This window comes from Tachypleus tridentatus, chromosome 1 (assembly GCF_004210375.1).
Source record: "Tachypleus tridentatus isolate NWPU-2018 chromosome 1, ASM421037v1, whole genome shotgun sequence".
Taxonomy (NCBI): Eukaryota; Metazoa; Arthropoda; class Merostomata; order Xiphosura; family Limulidae; genus Tachypleus; species Tachypleus tridentatus.
This window is the reverse complement of record NC_134825.1, coordinates 85591933-85614078: the sequence shown is the minus strand read 5'-3', so window position 1 is coordinate 85614078 and position 22146 is coordinate 85591933. Positions and strand designations below refer to the sequence as shown.

At 30.1% G+C, this 22146-nt stretch overlaps 1 protein-coding gene across 8 annotated transcripts in view; it reads left to right on the top strand.

Moving 5' to 3' along the window:
• LOC143254319 (calpain-B-like) overlaps positions 1-14088 on the top strand; it is a 77050-nt gene extending 62962 nt beyond the window's left edge. For 5 of the 8 annotated variants that reach the window (XM_076509299.1, XM_076509317.1, XM_076509335.1 and 2 more), the window contains exons 12-20: positions 2228-2270; positions 3448-3492; positions 4398-4524; positions 5989-6047; positions 8118-8186; positions 9172-9250; positions 9433-9546; positions 11248-11306; positions 12233-14088. In XM_076509299.1, coding sequence (XP_076365414.1) covers positions 2228-2270; positions 3448-3492; positions 4398-4524; positions 5989-6047; positions 8118-8186; positions 9172-9250; positions 9433-9546; positions 11248-11306; positions 12233-12259 — 622 coding nt within the window. In that variant the 3' untranslated portion in view covers positions 12260-14088. The remainder of the gene's footprint in view (positions 1-2227; positions 2271-3447; positions 3493-4397; positions 4525-5988; positions 6048-8117; positions 8187-9171; positions 9251-9432; positions 9547-11247; positions 11307-12232) is intronic. The other 3 variants (XM_076509309.1, XM_076509355.1, XM_076509366.1) reach the window with 1 other exon arrangement.
• The last annotated feature ends 8058 nt before the right edge of the window (positions 14089-22146 follow it).

The following is a 22146-nucleotide window of genomic DNA, read 5'->3' as shown; positions in this document are numbered from 1 at the left end:
AAAGAAAATAGGTTAATTTCTAAATTTCATTATCCAGTTCACAAAAGCAAAGTTTGAAGGAAATAATGGCCACTTTCTTCACTTTTACAACATGAGCAATTAAGAAATAACACATACTATTCAGGAACAAAATTTGTTACATGGTGTTATCTCTGACTCTTAAAGAAGTCAGTAATATGTATAGCTAACAGTTCACTGTTAGCTTACATATCATTATTGCTGTTATCAGTAGTTAATACCTAACGTTCCTAACAGTTATAGTAAAATATCTCTATGCATTACTTTAATATATGCTGAGTGTTTTTTGAACAACAGGCTTAAATTATTATTTAAATGTTCTTAATTTAGCCTGTATAAGATGTAAGAAGTGTGGTACTCTGAAAACTAAATACATGTTAATTTTAGAAAATGTTTGAAGTTTATGTTTTAAAGAGAGCAAAAATACAGCTTCACTACCAACAGAATTAACAAACATGTGCTTGATTTATAGTTCTTTCTTTAGTTTGATGTGAAATCAACTCCATACATCTTTAGTAGGCACTATTATAAAACCTCCAAAACTAAATTGAAAATTGCAATACCTTACATAAAAATATTTTATAATTTATTAATATAATCATATTTTTGTAAATTTTGTTTAATAAAGAATACAGTTGTTTGGTAAAAGAATAATATTTTTACTTTAATCATTTTTATAAACATGTTTGTAAATTATATTATTATTTTTATTTAGTTAGTTATTTGCTAGAAGAAGCTAATTATAATAATAATTCAATATAGTTAGAAATTTCATGAAATTTAAGGTCTTTCTATAATCTTGTAATTTTGAGGAGTATTTAGGAAAAAGGGAACAATATAAATAAGAGACTTATGAAACAGTTAGTTACTGAGCATTATATGAATGATTGAGTTCAGCATTAAGAATGAGAGTTATTATTTATTAGTATAAAAATTCTGTAAGTAAGTTTATTTTGAAGTTAGGTAAAGAGAGCATTAGTATTATAGTTTCTATTGAAGTGTTGTTTGTGAACTTAGACCTAAACTTAGTGTCAAACTAAGCAAAGCCTGTAGCAAACCTTATTCAAGAAATACATTATTTTTTTTATTGTAACGTAGACTAAACTTCACAATATTTTACTAAATAACCCAAAAACAAACTACCTAATAGGACATGCTACAACAATTTGATAAATTTTTATTTTTAATAACTGATTGAGTTGATATTCAGTAATTCACTAATTTGGTGAAATTTTTGTAAAACTAAGATTTTTTAAAAAATTACAACAGACAAATCAAGACAACTTTGCAAATTAGTCATGCTCTGTAGATTAAAATATTTCTGTTCACTGCTGTCTTATGCAAACCATGTTTTTGATCTTTAATAAACTTTTGCATAAATTGTTAACTCTAGAAATACATATAAGTTCAGCTTTGTATAATTTTTTAGTGAATAAATGAACAAAGATATTATAGAAGAAATGATCAAGACAGATTTTTTTATGAATAAGATAGTCATCTACAGATTAAGAGGCATAACTTTTATTGTTTTGGGATGAAATGAAGTGAAATAAATTAACTGTTGAGCCACACCAGATACATCTGTTTTATAACTGGAAATTCATTCAAGATACTGTTTATGGAGTAATGCTGTAACTCTTCCTTAACCATGTTAATAAGAGTAATGAAACTGCAAACAAGTGTAAAACAAAACAAATTTTGTTAAATGTCATACACAAACACAGTGAGTGTACTGCACTTTACCTATGTCAGGTCATATGTTCTACTGGATGTACCCAGGTTAATCTATCAGACTACCAAATCCAAGGTTTCTTAGATTTAGAAAAAAGAAATGCCTCATATTTAACCAGCCAAAATGCACTACCATGTGACTTGTCATTCTCATTATACATGGAAACGGAACTGTAACATCAAGATATAGATGTCACTTGAAAGACCATTGAAAGGTATTGCTTTTGACAGCCTTTAAGATAAAATGAAGGAAACTTGAAACAAGATCAACTTAACAGTTTTCTCAACTATGTGCTGTATGAAACCTCCATATATTCAGTACAAAGAATAAATTTAAAATAAATATTATAAGACTAAAACAAGATAGAAATGTATAATGTGTTCATATAGCACAGTTCTGTGCCCTATTATGTTTGTTCTATTCGTACTTTTTTCCCCATTAATTTATACAAACTAATGAATTATTCTCACATTACAGTGAATATGATGAGAAAATAGATTTGCTGAAACCAGATGATGAGGTAGGTTATATATATATATCTTGTTATAAGTTCTTTTTTTTTATTAACATGTAATTAAATTAATATTTGAAATATTTTGAATCTGTCTTTACCATTTATGTACATTTTTCTTATAGTGAAACTTTGATTACTTTGTTAAGAATTCATAACAATTCATAATAAATTGGAACAAGAGGATAGAAGAAAAATCAGAAATGTATGTGAATGACTGTATAATTAAATTGTAATTTTAAAATAGTAATAAACTTTCATAAAGATATTCAAGAATTAAACTACTATATTCAGGCAGAATAAAAGAACGTTTTTCAAAATATATTTTGTTTTTTAAAAGTAATAAAATTAATTTTGATTTGTTTTCCATTTTCTATAACTCACCTATAGTATGCATTCTGTGATAAACCTACAGTCATTTTCTTTGGTTGAGCTCTTCATCTATATATTATATTTTTCCTTTAGTTGTTTGTGACATTGTACATGAATGCCTATTCTCATGTCAGTAGTCAGTTTCTCATTTAATTCCAATGTTTTACAAACAAGATATCTAACTGGTAGAGTATCATATATGATTTTTTATTGTACGTTAATATAAAGATAAAAAGGTGTTAAAAATAGCATGGATAAAAAATATTGGTATTTATGTTTATGCAACAGAGTTTAGTAAATAATGTTTTAAATCTTACATCATTATTCATTCATACAAATATACACAACTTTGTGGGGAAATAAGATAATGTATCAACCACTGATTTTTGAACTTTTTTATTCACAGAAATTCAACCTTTTTTATGTACTGTTACATTTTACAAACACTTAAATGAAAATATTTGAAAAACCAATTATTGAAGTTATATTTGAGTGGTCCGTATGTAAATATACAAACAGATATTCTTATTGATTTGTACTGAAGCCATATAGTAAGATTAAGATATATTATACTTGATCAAATTGGTGTTGCAAATCCAAATATACATGAAAAACTAAAATTTTGAGCTATACCAGTCAGTAATACAGTTACTATGGTCTATAATAATATTTGTGTAGTAAATGTTTTAAAGTCTAAAGTATGTCTTTCTTGTTGGTAAGTGATGAAGTTTGTTGCAGTTTATTGTTTCCTCATTGTGCATGTTTAATATTAAATGTATTCAATGTGTTGTTTCTCTGTTTCAAATTAACATAGCCCAAGGCACCAGCTAGACCTAAACACTGCATGTCAAAATTGCATGTAAGCATGCTTACTGTTTGGTTATGTTTTTATTCATAATCTATGTTAGTTAACTCTGTGTTGCATGTTTTGTAAGCTTTTTTGAGTTGTTAAATTAAAAAAAAACAATGTGATGAATAGAATTGTAATACTTTTTTAAGAACTATTAAAAAGAGATATAAAGTTAAATACCTTTGTTTTATTTAATTCTGTTAGAGAACAAGTTAATAGTCATGGATTTTTAACTCTGAATCAAGAAATGTATTTGGTCATAATCTGTTTCCCTAATCCTACGTCAGAAAGAATAACACCAGAGTTTTAACATTGCTACATGTTTTAACATTTTTTGATGGAATTACAAAGTGTATAATATGCAAGATCATGTTGCATTACAAACAGACATATTTTTAGAAGTTTGAATTAACTGTTAGACCTTAGAAACTCATTATAAATTTGAAATTGGGTGTTCAATGACTTAATCTGCATAAACCATTTTGTCATTAATAAATATCTAAAATGAGGGTTAATAACCCTGAACTCTAATAGTTATATTTACAGACCAATTAATTCTGGACATATAATTATTAGGTGTAACTCTGAGTATTTCTGTAATAAACCTTGTTAACATTTTGTTATTCATCCATTCATAGTTCCTACTTTTCTTTTTAATAATATCTTATAGGAATTTCAGCATGTGAAATAGGTGGGCATTCAGACACCATAAATCTGTGATAAATTTTGTGTAAATTTAAGAAATCAGCTGAATTGTTTACAAAATGTTTATTTTATTTATATTATTTTTTAACTTTTATTGTTTTGACTTTACCTTTTCAAATATTTTAACATTCATAACAAATATCAATGAGCTTCTTAAAAACAATAATTTATGTATAAAGCCATTTTGTTAAAACATCTTTGTGTGTCAGGTACAAGTAAAAGAAGAGAAAGATAAGGATTCACAAATAAAGGAATTTTTTTCAAGAATTGCTGGAGAAGATTTGGAAATTGATTGTTATGAACTCCAAGAAATATTGAACTTTGCTCTAAGAAAAGGCAAGTCAATTTGGAAAATATTTTGTTAGTTTTTATAATTATGTGGAACATGTAGCATAAAGTTACTTTGTGAGTCATAATTAATGTATGGATAAAACGTTTCCTTAACTATGAACAATGAAAAATCAATGAGCATTTGTAATATTACTCTTTAATCAAACTAAATTATATTGTAACTTAATATGTTATGTGATTGAAATTACTATCTGTTTGATTAAAGTTTAATTGTTCACTGCTCAGCAGTAAACTTGAAGGCCTATAAATGATAAAAACTGAGTTTTGATACCTTTAGTGGGAACAGTGCAGTTAGCTCATTATGTAACTTTGTGCTTAACAAGAAACAAACAAAACAATAACATAAAAACAAGTAAAAGAACTAAACATAATTGTTGTTCTTGTGAATTTGTGTGTGGATGTTTTTAATTCAACTAAAAAAATTGATTTTCTTAAACAACTTTGTTTTTAATAAAATTCTCTCAGTCATTATACTATTTAGATAGTTACATTTCTTAGTTTTTTTACATTGATATTTCTTTCTGAAAAGTTTGATGCCCTTTTCTAATAAGAAAATACAGTGGTGAGTTGTTACACCTACAATCATTTTAATACATTGTTTTCTGACAAAAATGTATTTATAAAGTTTTCCAAAATATTTTTTGATCACCAGAAATAATTTAGTTTATATCAATAGTCTATGTTTCCATTTGATTCTATGAATTTGTTTTGTTCCAAAATAAATACATTTCTAATATAAATAAACTTTCATCAATTAAGAATGGTAACCTATAAGTTTATAACCATTGTTCTTGATTGTAGTTGTTAATATGTAATGTTTGAATTTCTTCAAAACCATTCAATGTCATCGTCCTGGAACAACATCCTTAGACAAGGGTAAGAAAACTAAACACAACTGCTAATATCTTGTGTTGGATATATTTAAAGGTGCATTCTTATAATGGAATTTCTCATACTTTTCCATAGGCATGTGAGATTTTGGTGTTTGTTTAAGTAGTTTGTTTTTTTCATTAATTTTGTTCAATTGCATGGTTTGTTGGTATGATACATAGTGGTTGGCAAAGGTGGAAGCAATAATTTTTTTATCATATTAAACATTATTAGGTTTTTTTTTATTTGCCATAGATGTTACAGAAAAGGAACATAAATTAAATTATAAAATTCAAGATCACCATATGTTAGTTACAAATATGCTTTTAAATTATTTGAAAATAATAGGAAATGATGAATGTAAGTTGTTAATAAATAGAGTATAAAGTATATTATTTCAGTATGAAATCATGAAAGTTTACTTCCATGCAAGTAACATGTAATTAAGAACCACAAAATGATCTGCTTATTAATCCTAACTATTAAGCTAAATGATAGAGGTACACACACAATTGCTAAAAATCGTTTGAAAATGACCATGGTGGTTTCAAATGAAAAATTCAATTGATTATTTTACAGAATTCAACTTTGATGGGTTTTCTGTGGATGTCTGTCGAAGTATGATAGCTATGATGGATGTATCCTTTTCACTGAAAGTGCTGTTTAAAATCAATTGAATAAAATGTATTTATATTTTCACAATAATATTCTTAATTAGGTGAGAAAATGAAAACAGCAGTTATTTAGAAATCCTTTTTTATGGCATGAAAAATGTATTTAGTAAACTATCTATTCTAGGTAACAGTCAAATTTCATTTATATTGTACGATATTTATATTACTTTAGTTACAATTGTGTTAGTTTTTTAAGTATTTATTTTGCCCCCAAGAATTGTGTGTGGAGTAATATTTTATTCTTCTTTTCAACACAAATCATAGTTTTAAGCTTTGGTGACATTCTTGAGAGAGTTTTTAAATTTCTAAGTAAAACAGCTTTCTAGGGAAATAAATTTCATTTACTGCATTGTAAATTAAATTTAAAGTATCTTGTTAACATGCAAGTGAAATTCTAAAAATTCCTCATAGCACATATTTACTATACATTATTTGAAACAGTGATGAAAGATAATATAATTATTTTTTTCTTATTACAAGTTACAGTTTTTACAATAAGGTAGAATATTTTTTACACAGTAAAAGTTTTAATTAGTGATGCAATCATTCTCACGTACACAAGCTTAAACAATAAAAACGATTTTTGTATTTAAATCAACATTCAACAATCTAACTGCTCTTAAATGTGTATATCATTTTGTGTAAATTGACAGATTATATCCACATGCTAGTCACAGAACTTAATGCAACAACTAGAGTCATTTTCACTCCTGGAATGAAAATTAAATACATTTTAGAAAGATTTTATAATGAACCCACTCTACCAAGAAATAATTACAAAATGAAACGTGACAATTGCTCAGCCATTTTTACATACATGACACAAGACAAAAATTGAACATTGGGTGAAAAGGACATCAAAATCACCTTTCCCAAGTCCATGAACATGTGAATAGCAAATAAAAACAACCACAGTTTTTCTGAACAGAGAGTCATCATACTAAATCATCAATCTACCATTAACAGAAGAAAATCCAGAGAAGTTTTGTTAATAAAACCAAGCAATCCCACAATTAACAAGTATATAGTGATATCTGTATATGTTTTTTGACTGTTATTTCCACAGACATTCCTAATATTATGCATAACTTTCTAACATGTTTCACAAATTCATATTTATTCACTTTTTATTTTTACTTTTCAGCTATATTATAAGTACAATAATATATATATAATAGTTATGTAATGATCTAAAATGAACATGCCATTACAATGACGTTTTAGCAACAAAAACCAATTTATTCACAATAGCAACACTTAGAAATAAATTCAACACATACCAAAACACAGTTAGTAAATAAGTTCCTGACCAGGAATTCACACCAATATTAATCAACAATATATAATAAATCATTAATAGCTGGATTAGGAAAAAGAACTATAAATCAAAAAATATACAGCAAATACAATATTCCAATTATATCTTTCAATATCAATAATAATATCAAGTGACAAACAGCAATAACAGTATTCTACAGTAACTATCTCATGACTCTCTCTCTTTCTTTTAGTGAAGCTTCTGGAAGGTAGACCACTAGAGTACAACCTCAAGTGATCATAAACTTACATATTTTTCTACTACATTAATAGTATCTGTATGTCACTGGTAGGAAAGCTGGTGCCCATTTCATCATACATACACATGTATTTACTCAAAATACAAATGATTATCTAGAGATGAGTTAATATTTTAGTACAACTGAAAATTCATAGATAAACTAAATGATAAATGTGCAACAAACATAACCATACTCATAAAATCACAGTTATAAATTTGAAAATTCCATGAAATACAAGGCATGGCTTGAAAATCCTATTTTTTTCCATCAATTTTCCATATACACTACAAAATACTTTAAAAAAATGAATTGAATTGTGTTTCTGATTATTACTTGGTAAAATTATGTTTTTTATTTATGTGAATCATGTGTGTGTATCAAATTCTCGATTTAGAAATACAATAAAGAGATTTCAACACAAAAGCATGCAAAGTATTTTGTTCTTCTATCATAATTAACTTAACTAGCAACTTAGGTTGATCGCTCTGGAAAACTTGGACTGGAGGAATTTAAAAACCTATGGATGGATGTGCGTATCTGGAAGGTAAATATTTAAAACTCTTATTGAATTACTCATGACATCAGGAAGATTTGAAATTCGTTAAGCCTACAAATTAGCACTAATTTAGTTTTGAAGAATAAATATTATAGAAAATACATTCTCACAATAGTCTGTTATAATATGATTTTTATTATGTTAATATTTACTTGTAAGTTAATCACAGATTTATGTAGTTGTATTTTATTTAATTTAGTTTCATTTATTTAATGTACTTTTTAAATAAATTACAGGACTATGACATTTATTATTTTAGCAATTTATTATTGATATCACTTTGTTAATTTTCTTTTCCTCTTCCATCTGTCTGCATGCATCAATAATCTTATCTTTTTGTCACACTGCTGTTACATGAAATAAGTTTCAGTTTTGTATTCTCTAAACTATTTTATGTTAAAATGGAAAGTAACTCTCAAGGAAGTTTTATAAATAAAGTATGATACATGTTAAGTATATTCAAATTTCATTTTTGCAGTTGCCTTTCAAATATGTGTAAAATATTTTGGTCTGCACCTACCTATTTTAAATTAAACATGACACATTTATGTAATGCAAAAAAGTTAGTCAAAAAGCTAATATCGAGTAGGATTCAATGAACATGTTTGAATAATTTCCTATTGTTCTAATATTCAGCATTACAGAGTTAAAACAAAACTCATTATTTTGAATAAAAATAATTAAACGTTGTCTTTTATTTTAGGTTCTAAATCATCTATCTAAAAGCTTTCCCCAGCTTTAAATTTTAAGATGATGTAATTTGTATTAGAAGTCATGCTTTGTTGAGGTATTTAAAACTTTTCAACTGATACAAGTGTGAAGTTTCTACTCAAAAATTTTTATTCATATAGTAAGTAAAATCCCCTAGCATTTCTAGGTGTTTTACTTTTTCTATAGAAAAAAATTGAAAAAGTTAAATTTGTTAAGTTCCATATAACATTTTCACATAGATGAACATTTATCTTTTTCTTAGAATGTTTTCAAAAACTATGAAAAAGATTCCTCTGGTTTTCTCAATACAATGGAACTAAGAATGGCCCTGAATTCAGCTGGTAAGATTTGACAATACAGTTTGCTCCATTTTTACAGGAATGGTGTACCCATGAAGTTTTTGAAAATGTATAAATGAAGAATTATCTGAATTTCCATTAAAAATTTCATGAAATTGAATATTATTTTATAGAAATATATGTTATTCCTATATCATTTATAAAGCAATATAATTCTTTATTAGGATATCGTGTGAACTTTCACATTCTCAGAGCATTGGCCCTCAGATATGGAAAAAAAGAAAAGATAAGTTTTGATGATTTCATCATGTGTGCTGTTAAGCTTAAAACAATGATTGGTAAGTTATTCTTATTGAACAGTAATTTGTGAACAAAAATAAGCTAATTAGATGACAACATTAGGCAGATATTCTCACTGCTAGAAATATTTTAGCCCTGATTCTACTATCATTTTTTTTCTTTTGAACTTACAGTGCTTGTGACATCAGTGAGGAATGTTTAATATTAACTAGAATCCAAATCATCACTATCTTTGGCTAATTAATACTCTATATCTACATATATAATAATTCTATATTCTAAAATGTGAGGATTCAATTTATGCAGTTATAATATCAACGTTGATGTGAATATGTATTTTTTGTAAAGATATTGAGAAGCCAGTTAAAACCTCACTGAGAATTACAATATTCCTATGAGCATTTTTTTTCCATCCATTAAATGGTTAATTTCATTTTCTGTCTAATGTATGTGTTTAATTTTTGACTTAGGTTATCAACAAAATCCCTAGAAATGTACATTGGTACAATAGTCATCTTAACATTTCATACTAACAGCTTTTGATTTTTTAAAAAGAAATATTGTTGTGAAATGTCAAAGGAAACCATTTTTTATAAAACTTTTAACTGCAAACATAGTAACTACTACATTTGAATAGCCAAACAAACAAAAGTTTAATAATAAAATTTGATAAAAATGGCCATTTTTATGTAAATAATCTTAACATGCTGCTTCAATAGCATTGTTGATTGTAACCAGAATTTTATGTCTCTCTCAGCCTTGAGAAAGACACCAGCAAAATTAGTTGTTCTATAAATACTGTGAAATCAGTGGAAAAAATTTTAACCTCTGTAAAATGCACCAAATTTAATTGCATTTTATCAATTATCAGCCATTATTGTATTGGAGTTCTTCAAAAATATATAACTTAAACATTGTAGACTTAATCTTTGGAAAGCCTGAACCACAAAGTAAAAATTTAAAAAGTAATGAGATACTTTATTATTTTGTACATAGGACTTGTTATCTTGTGCTCATAGGTTAATTTCTTGTGCATACAAGGTAACCCCATCATTTCATATTTTTCATGTTGAAGTTCAGGGCTTTAATATTAAACAATTCTGCTTGACTATTAAATGTTCTTCAGGTATTTAAAAGGCAATATTGGTAGAAATATGGCATACAATACGATCACATGCATGTATATAGAGCTCATTAAAACACATCTTGAAAGTTCCATGTCATACATTTAAAACTTAGTAGGAGTTAATCATTAAATTTATGATATAGTAGTATTAATGTTTGACAAGTATAAGTGTCAAGGTCATTGTTTTGTGACTGTTTATAACTATTATTTTATTGTTGATAAAAGTTTGCAAAAAAATAAGTCGACTTTACATATCTTACCTTCACCGACAAGTGTAAAAAGACCAAATTATAATGGTTTTGGCTTTACTTTTTACATAATGATAAGATTATACAGCTTGTCTTTTGTAAATTTCAAGACAACAATGTACTATATTTCTGATAAAAATTTCTGTAGAATGTTGATAAGGTTGGTGTGAGAAACAACACAATGGTATTTTATAATATATCATTCTTAACTATTGTATTTCTGTCTCATTTCCATTCTTCTCACAGGTTTTTTTTTTTAATTTATGGTTGAAGGTATTTATGAAGGTTAAAAATGTTTTACTTGAAAATTGGCTACAAAGTTTTGAGAAATAAACTACACAGTGAAGAATTTTTATTTGTTTCAGAAACCTTTAATGAAAAGGATCCTCGTCGACTTGGGAAAGCTACTTTCTCTTTGGATGAAGTAAGCTTTTTTTCATTTACAAAGATTGCTACTTTAGGATTTCTGTATTCTGAAAAAAAGGTGTAAATTAAATGACTTTCATCTTTGGTAGAAAGAAAATATTTATTGTATTTATGGTATTTTTTACAAAATCTAAATGAAATTCATAAAACATAGTAGAAAATGTACCATTTTAGTATAGATAACAGTTAACTAAGAATTTGAGCTCCATTTAAAATACATTATGTAATTAATGCTGAAGACAAGTGTTTTATTGTTAATGAGGTTAAAATCTAAATTAGTTAATGAAATGTACATTTGTTTTTGCCTTTTACTGATTTTTGTTAATATATTAGCTGTATTGACTAATGGTGTAATATGTGGGATAACTGCCCTAGGGCTTAAACCATTCAGGGAACTCTCAAAATAAAATATTTTGGATATTGAAATTAAGTAGAAATATTCTGAAACAAGGAATATGTTTTAATGGGGGTGCAACAAACTTTTTGCCTAGGGCACTTGTTTCAGACCTAGTTACACAACTAGTAAAATTGGTGAAATTTGGACTGAACGTTTGTTGTACCAACTTTTTCAAGTTGTATAGATTTTCAATCAACATAAAATCACATTTACTTTTATTTCTCTATTAAATACTAGTATGGTATTTTTACTAAAAAAGTGTACATAGCATTGTGTTTTGGAAAGCTTTGCTTATGTTAAAGTTCTCTGCAGAACTTTTAATTCACTTGTATCAACAAGTGATACATGACATTTTATTATTCTTGCTACTTGTATTAGAAAATTTCAGATACTAAGAATGTTTCTGGTTTATTCTTTACACTGATTTTAAACGTTCTTGTTAAATTACAAATTTCTTACTTTCATATAGTAAATTAGAGTTCTTATGGATTAAATTTTACTTATATATTTATGTTGTTTTTGTTTAGTGGGTGGAAAAGACCATGTACACCTGATCTGATACTTACAAGGACTCAGCTTGAAAGCATGTTTTAACATTACTGTAGTTGTGATGTTTGCTGTGGCCATGCCAAAGTTCTTTTGTCATTGTTCATTTTTTAATCGTGCTAAAGGTCTGGAAGTGGACTAAGCTTTTACAATTACTAATATCAAGCAGAGCTCAAGGAGAGACCTTGTCAGAATATCAAACTATATTTAACAATCAATATTATTTATTTTTAAACCTTTTGCTCAGTTTATACCAGTCACTGTAAGTATTTAGTTAAAAGCTTAATCATTAAAATCAGTTTAACTTTTAAACTAAAAAAGAATTTTAAATCATTTCAGTTTAATTTCAGAGCATTCAGATCTAATAAACTACAGTAGATGCACAATACTTGTTATGAGAAAATGTCACTTAAAATCATGAAAAGTTCAGGTATTTACAAAATCCAGTGTTAAAATTAGGATTTGAGATAATATTTGAGTAGATCTCATCAAGCATATTCTAAAAACATGTAGTTTTACTTATTTTTCCATTTTTTAATAAAAAAATAAACTAACAACATTTTCAGGGGAGGGACACTTTTTTTGTCCACCCTCTGTATATAATATACATTCACTAACTTATTCATTAACAACTTACATTATTTATACTACCATAATTTCAGGTTAAACAGTATTACAGGTTAATTTTTAATCTCTCTTTTATCATTTATTAATGACCACTACATATTAAGGAAACTCTTATTATACTTTTCTAAGTTTTAAAAGTTGTAGAACTTAAATTGTGTTTTGTGTATGAGCACGAAAACCCAATCTTTGTTAGATGTTTTTTTTATAGTAGTAGTTTTTCTGCCTTTAATACACCTTTGTAGTAAATTTTTGTTCTTTGTGTAATAAAATCACATCATAAAAGTACCAAAATAATAGCATAAAATAAGTGTTCATATATAATGTATTATCTCTACATATAATAATGTTATTTTTTACAATACAATCTTAGCTTGTTTTATTTTATGAAGTTGGATTTGTTACTAAAAACAGTAGTGCTTTACCAATGTTTTTCTGATGTGTCTAATGAACAGTATACAAGATTTTAAAGCCACCTTCTCTATGATAAAGAAAATGATAATTTTACTATATTTAGTTACAAATGTTTGGACAATTGATCTGAAAATATTTACTTAAAAAACAAAAATGATGTGTACATAGAACAATGATTTTAACAATATTATCCACAATTCTGCCAAGCCCAATATATCTGATTATAACTTCCATACTGAATACCAGAAAAGGTCCATGAATATTATGCCAAAAGGTAATTGTATTCTTTGTTTAAGTTCTCAGTAATATTAGACTGCAACTGTTACTACATTATATAATAGAATAACAGCCTTGCTCTCAACATGAAAATAACTCTAGCTAATTCTGTTCATGAACTTTTTTGAATTGTATATAATGTTTAATATTATAAAATACCAGCAGATTGTAGCATAACAGGTTCTTTACACTTAAAGTTAATTAGTTAAGTTTTTAACAAAACTGAGTGCTGATAATAAAAGGTGAAATTTACTTTCATACTGTTCTAATAAGTTAGAATTATTTCTTCATTGTATTTAATATCTTGTGTTCAGAATGCATTAGCGAAATTTTATTTTTTAAGACCTAAGATGTTACTATTTTAGGTAACTTTGTACCTATTTTTTCCTTTATTTTGTGGGATTTTGAGTTGTTTCTTACATTAAGATTTTTCTTTTTATTACATATTCCATATACATAATTGCTTGATTGATAAATTTTATGTAGTTTGTGAAATAGAAAATAAAAAGAAATATAAAAATAATTTGTTTCAATATTCAGTGTTTAAAGATTACACAACATAAATTTAAAAAATTTAACTTTCAAATTACTTTCTTGTTTGAATTATCTGTTATACTTCTTTATGTAAGGCTTATAAAGTAGAATAGAAACTGAATAATACATTTAAACATTGAAGATAAATTATTACTCATTTTACGTGTACATTTCCTTAAATAACTTCTCAGAAAATAGACTTGTTGAATTTATTTGTGTGTGTTTGTGTTTTATAGATACAACAAAGAATATACTTTCATCTTTGATATAAAGGTTGTTGGAATATTATACATTACAGCATTTTCACTATCGTAACACATCTGTGCAGAAATATTATTAGTATCTTGTTGCAATATTTTTTTGTGATATGTCTAAGCAATCTACCAACTTGTGGAACATCAAATGTTTATCACTTAATATTTTACTGTTAATAATTTGAAAGAAAATAACACAAATCTATAAATCTACATAACATGTACTTCAAGTATTATGTGTATAACAATTACTGTAAAAAATGTTGAAAAATGCTATCATTTGATAAAATTTGTACACAGTAGTTTAAATGCACCTAACTATATTAAGTTCTGTTTTAGATAAGATTCATGGTATACTACATGGTAATAGATGAGAGAACATTCTTCACTACAAAAGTATAAATGCTGGAGATACCTTTCCTGACATCTTAATAACTGAAGTCAGAAAATAACTGGCAACATATCGAGGAAATTCTTTAAAATTAACTCTTAAAATTTTAAGCCAGATTAAACCTATAGCAGTACTTGAAACCAACAGCTTTTATTTGTGTGTTCTGTAAGTAAGGTATACTATATTATTTCTTTATTTTTACTTGTATTAACAGTACAAGTTAGAATGTCTAAAATATCTAATTGTATTACTTTTAATTTTTATTATTATACTTTAATTATAGATATTGCTTTGCATTGCTAGCTTAATAGGTATATTTAGGACTAATCTAAATCTCCTGAGCTTGTTGAATGTCATCAGATATTATTGGGTTTACAGCCTAAAATATTGTTAAGAGAAACAGTACCCAAATGATGAAGCAATGCATTCTAATCTTTTTAAGTAATAACCTATGTAAAGTATATTTCATTAACTGCCCTTTATCAGGTAAATTTTTAGTTTTGATCTACATTGGAAACTTGCTCTGATCAGAGGTTAATATTAATTACTAACTAAATTTGTGTCTCATATCAACTATGATATTTATTGTTTTAGCATATAATAATAACTTATAACTTTTACCATTAAAGCATTAAATGTATTATAAGTTAATAATGATAATAACATTTTCAATTATATTAAATACACTACATGGCCAAAATTTTGTGGACACTCCTTCTAATTAGTGGGTTTGGCTATTTCAACAACACCCATTACTAACAGGTGCATAAGATCAAGCATACTGCCATGCAATCTTCATAAACAAACATTGGCAGTAGAATGGGTCATACTGAAGAGTTCAGTGGCTTTCAACATGGCACTGTCATGGGATGCCACCTTTCCAACAAGTCAGTTTGTCACATTTCTGCCTTCCTAGAGCTGCCCCGGTCAACTGTAGGTGCTGTTATTGTGGAGTGGAAACGTCTAGGAGCAACAACAACTCAGCTACGAAAGTGTGGGCCACACAAGCTCACAGAATAGGACTGTTGAGTGCTGAAGTGCACAGCTCATAAAAATCATCTGTCCACAGTTACAATACTTACTACCAAGTTCCAAACTACTTCTGGAAGCAAAGTCAGCACAAGAACTGTTCGTTGGGAGCTTCATAAAATGGGTTTCCATGGCAGAGCAGCTGCACACAATCCCAAGACCACCATGCACAATGCCAAGCTTTGGCTGGAGTGGTATAAAGCACATCACCATTGGACTCTGAAGCAGTAGAAACACATTCTCTAAAGTGATAAATGACACTTCACTATCTGGCAGTTTAACAGATGAATCTGGGTTTGGCAGATGCCAGGAGAATGCTACCTGCCTGAACATATAGTGCCAACTCTAAAGTTTTGTGGAGGAGGAATAATGGTCTGGGGCTGTTTTTCATGGTTTGGGCAAGGCTTTTTAGTTCCAGTGAAGGGAAATCTTAATGCTACAGCATACAATGACATTCTAGAGAATTGTGTGCTTCCAACTTTGTGGCAACAGTTTGGGGAAGGCCCTTTTTTATTTCAGCATGACAATGCCCCCATGTACAAAGCAAAGTCCATAAAGACATTGTTTGCCGAGGTTGGTTTAGAAGAACTTGACTGGCTTGCACCTCAACCCCATTGAACACCTTTGGGATGAATAAGAATGCTGACTTAAAGTGAGGCCTTCTCACCTGACATTTGTGCTCGACCTCACTAATGCTCTTGTGGTTGAAAAGGAGTAAATCCCTGCAGCCATGTTCCAAAATCTAGCGAAAAGCTTTTCCAGAAAAGTGGAGGATGTTATAGCAACAAAGGGGGAACCAACTCCATATTAATGCCCATGGGTTTTGAATAAGATGTTCAACAAGTACATATGGGTGTGATGGTCAGGTGTCCACGTACCTTTGGCCATATAGTGTATCTTCATCTATTTTCTGTTTCCTCATAAATGATGGAAAATCATGTGAAACTGATCTTTTTCAAAATGATAATTGATTAATCATTAAAGCCTTTCCTTTTAACTTCATATCGAAAACCTTGAATCAGCATGCATAAAAATTTTAAATATTCCATTTTGCACTTTTTTTTACAATTTGAAAAGTTTAAATAACTCAACTTGATTCAAACAATCATAAAGTCACAATAAGTCTGGGAAAAAAAAAGTTTAAATATTGTTGAGAATTAAACTTCAGTCTGATGACCAAATAAAATTGAGCCAATTCTCAGGCTACACTGTGTGATGTTATGATTCAGCTGGTCAGTTATTGATTTATTTTAATGACATGACTTTTATATAGGAAATTATAACAAAATATTTGTTTTGTCCAATACTAAAAACATTTACGGAAATAAAAATGTCAGTGTCAATCTCTCATGCATTTATACTTTAATTAATTTAATATATTGTTTGATGTAAATCTTAGACAAAATATTTAAGTTTTTCAATCTGTCAAAAAATTACGAATGTCATAATTTACAATAGAATTAGGTTAGTGATTGCTCTGCCAAATATTAATCTAAAGAAAAAAAGAAATGTTCATAGCTATGTTATAGTTAAGTGCATTTCTTGATGAATTTTCATTCATGGAAGATACATTAACTGGCCTCCAGTTAAAATGCATTAGATCTGATTCAATAATAAATTATCTTAGTTCAAACTTGGTATTTTATTTTTAGGTATATACTTGTATAAACAAATTACTTTAAGTAGTTTGTCTAGGTAGTTTCATGAAAATGACAGACTTAAGAAATAATGCAGCACAGTCTGCTTATTTTGGATGGTCTGGTACTAAATGTCATAAAATACGTGGAACCAGATAGAGTTCCATCAATGAGTCTACCTGGTACAAATTTAGTTCATCTTATTAAAAAGAATTCAGAGCTCATTAACATGGCACTCTTTAAAACTTTACTGTCTGTACTAATAAGCTTAAATATTTACACCATACCCTTGCATTGCAGCAGCATACCAAGAGGATATCTCAGTTAAAACATTTGTAGAGGGACTTCCTAGCAAGTTAATATGATATCATTAGGGATATGTTTATATAGCAAAAAGGTACTATACTGAAGCAAATGAGCTACTCTGGTTCTATCAGAAACTACAGTACCTGCACCTGCCACAACATCTGACACTTCAGTTGTAGACAACATAGCTCAAATTGTCTTGGATGGCTATCAGTTGCATCACAAATTTATCATATCAGCAGTTTTAATGACATAGATGAACTGGCATTTGAATTCAGTTGAATTACAGAAGGAATACTTGTAGCTGCAGGCAGTTTAATTATTTCTCACATAGGTTTCTTCTCCCCTTTGAATAGACTAAATAACTGATAATGATCTGAGGGCCAACATAAATGCTCTCTTTGATCTTGGCGTCAGTTATTCTTGGGAACACCTGTCTTAAATAACGAAAACCTTCGCCTTCTTTGTTCATTGCTTTCACGAAATTCTCCATTAGTCCCAATTTTATGTGAAGTGGAGGCAAAAAAATCTTTGCTGGATCAACAAATGGTTCATGCGCCACATTTTTCTGTCCTAGAACTAACTTTTTAAGGAGTGGCCAGCTCTGTCTAGAATAATGTGACTCTTTGGTACGACTATCCCATTCACAGATGAAACAACAGTACTTTGTATAGCCAAACTGCAGTCCCAGTAACAGAGCAACGACTTTCAGATCTCCACAGATATCCCAGTTGTACTTGCTGTACTGGATGTGCTTCAGCAACACTTCCATGTTCTCGCAGATTTTTTTCTTGTGTGCTGCATAGCCATCAGGCATTGAAGCGTGAACGTTGTCATTGTGTAACAGAACAGCTTTGAAGCTTAACATTGATGAATCAATAAAGAGACGCCACTCTTGCAGGTCATGTTCACAACCCAAAGCAGAAAACAATCCTTCGATGTCAACACAAAAACAGAGACTGCCAACTTGTGCAAAGAATTTGGTTATATCGTCTTGGTGGCTTCGAAAAACAGAAATTTTCGTACCTGGTGACAGCAAACACCATTCCTGCAGTCTCGAACCCAGCAATTCGGCTTTTGCTATTAACAGACACAAATCTCTGACCATATTGTTTAATTTTGACTGTGCTATGAGATGTGGATCACCTGAGGAGCACGGTTCAAAATCTGGATGAATGTTACTGCCAATTTCTTGCATTGCAGTTTCTTCATCTGGTTCAACTTAGGTGCATTCCTCTGGTGATTTCGGAATTGGAAGACTGTCGTCATGTGGCACGGGTCTCATTGCTAAAGGCACATTAGGGTATTCAATTGACATCTTGTTTTTGGCAGAGAAACCAGACACATTAATCAAACAGAAATAACAGTCCGTCACATGGTCTTTCTGTTCTCGCCATATCATCGGGACAGCAAACGGCATTGTCTTTTGACTGCCTCTGAGCCAAGCTCTCAGACAGACAGCACGTCACGCAACAAATGTGAGGCGCCCATTCCTAGTCTTGATCACCAATTTTACAGCCAAAGTACAGATGATATGCTTTCTTCACAAGAGCAGTCATTGAGCGTTTCTGATGAACAAGCGTATACTTGCCACAAATATAGCAGAATGTATCGCAGCTGTTACGACATTGACGAGACATATTGACCGACACCAATTGTCCTGTAAAACGTCTATAACATCTAACTTACTTGTTACAGTGCTACTGAGGCAATGCTGTATTCTGAAACAATACGAGTACACACTATAAGGCCTATATTAATCCAATGAGCAGCATCTGTGTATGCATGTCACTTTTATATCCTGCTGAGACAGTGTCAAGCTGGCTTTGGGCTGCACACTTGATTTCAGTGGGCCTGATTTCATGCCTGGACATGCCCAGACTGCACAAAACATTGTTCATAGGTCTCTTACAGAAACGAAAAGTTTTGGACACAAATATAAAAAAAACATGACAAAACTGAAGATTTTGATGAAATGGTACGTGATGGGCAAATTTGTGATTTTCGTGATCAGCAGCCACAAATCTATAAGGAACACCCAACAGTGTTCAAGAAGCAAAAACGTTATTATGCAGTATACTTTGGACGATCAAGTTTGGTGTAATGTATGCCTACCTTCATATTCCAATTACCACAATGTCACATCATTTTATGTGGTTCGTCCTCAAAGATTCTGTCTTCCAGTTCTGGGCATTACCAGTCAGTCTTTCTTCAGCTTCATATCAGTTTTGTTGAATGATGTGTTCTTTTGAATGTTATTTTCACTCATTGGGTTTTCAGACTCACCTTTACATGGACAACTGGCTCCTGTCAGTCATTCGCTTTTGCTTATATTTTTGAGAACTGCTTGGGTGGGGTCTCTCATTATTACTACTTCCACACAGTTTCTTATTCATTTGGGGGTTCTCTTCAATTCCCATCTTAGTCAGGCATAGCCTTCTCTACTTTAGCTTTTGGACATGGAGCAGGCAGTCAAGAAGGCCCTACCTTTTTCTTCTCTTTCTGCATGAGAGGTTCTATCTCTTTTGGGGATGTGGGTTGCTCCATATTGGTTGGCTTAAACATGGCCCTCACTGCTCTGGGCCTTACTAGAGCAATACCTCTTACACTTTACTGTGTTCTGGTTGCTACTCCAACAACCATATTTGGATGTATTTAATCCCAACTTTACCAAACTCCATATTCATGTGCAGCTTTTGTCTGATCCTTTGATTCAGCTCAGGAAATCATTCCTTGTGCACAAAAGGTTCTGATCTTATTTCAGTCTTTGGTCTATTCATTATGGCTTCCAAGCATTCTGTCCATTTGTACCCCATCTCTCCCACTTCTGCACATGGTTATTTGATCATGGTTTGTTTGTTTCAACTGTTGCTTATTATAGTGCTGCCCTGTCTAACACCTTCCATTATCCTGCTTCTGAAAAGCCTTCTCTTCCCCATTTATTTTTCTCCTTTTGTCCAGTCCATTTGCCATATCCCTATGTTTTGCCAAATTTGGATCTCAATGTTGTCCTTCATGCCCTGTCCATTACAATGTATTCCTTGTACCATCTTTCCCTTAAGACCTATTTCTTCCCCCTTCATGACATGTGGTTGTTATTCCAGTATTTATGCCATTAATGTCTTGCATATCCTTCACCATTCCTCTTACGTTATCCTCTAACTGGATTTGGGCTTCCTTCCCAGGACATCAGCTGCCTTTTCTCTTATTTGCTTACCTTCCATTTCCCATCTGTATGCCTATTTGGATCTGGATTGACTACACTGTCCAGTTCATTCTTTGCTATGTTATAGGGCTCATAGTGGTTGAGAGTTCAACTCATACTACTGGCATATCTATAGATTTTCATCTATATAATGTTTCTTCACACCGAATTCAACATCTATGTCTAACTACTTGAAACTGGTATCCTTTGAGGGAGATAATTAAGACTAATATGTGAATAACTCCCAGTATACGTGTCGCACATCATCTGCACAACGTAGCCGTGTCTTCCACGATCAGATACTGTCGTTCTCCTGTGGCATTTCTTCACACATCTTTTTGCCTTTGACTGAAGTATGTCAACATTATTATTTATCTTTATTTCATTAACATACATCATATTTCTGGATACCACATGGTGGGAAGTGTTGCCTGGTCAGAGATACTTATTATAAGTACTAAATTTGTATACTTTTCTAATGCCCACTGTGGAGATTGAGTAATTCTCAAAGACCATTGGTTGCATATCCAGTGGTGTGAGTGTGTATGTATATCTTTTTATCACTGTTTCACATCTAAAGGAACATGACACATAGAACTTATGAGTAAAGCATGTTGGAGTTTTCAACCATCCCAACTGACTCATGATTTTACAACTGGGATCTTTCTGCTTTTCAAAGCAGGGAATTGCAGACATCCATTGCACTGTCTCCAGTGAGTCATTCCTCGAAATTTTGCAATGCATATTTCCCCCCCTCCACTTTTCTTCTAGTAGAGCACAGGAGTCCTTACCACTTTCAATTGCCAGTTTGTGTTTGTTTTGAATTTCGCACAAAGCTACTCAAGGACTATCTGCACTAGCTGTCCCTAATTTAGCAGTGTAAGACTAGAGGGAAGGCAGCCAGTCATCACCACCCACTGCCAACTCTTGGGCTATTCTTTTACCAACAAATAGTGGGATTAACCATCACATTATAATGCTCCCATGGCTAAAAGAGCAAGCATGTTTGGCATGACGGGGATGCAAACCTGCGACCCTCGGATTATGAATCACACGCCTTAACATGCCGGGCCAGTTATTGGAGTGTTAAATGATGGAAATTTCCTCCTGAATAGGGTTGTACAGTAAGCTAAATCAAACATTGTATCTCCTCTGTACTCACCCAGTGAAAAGAGGGCTGTCATCATTATACTTAACAATTATGCAATAACATAATATTCTGGAT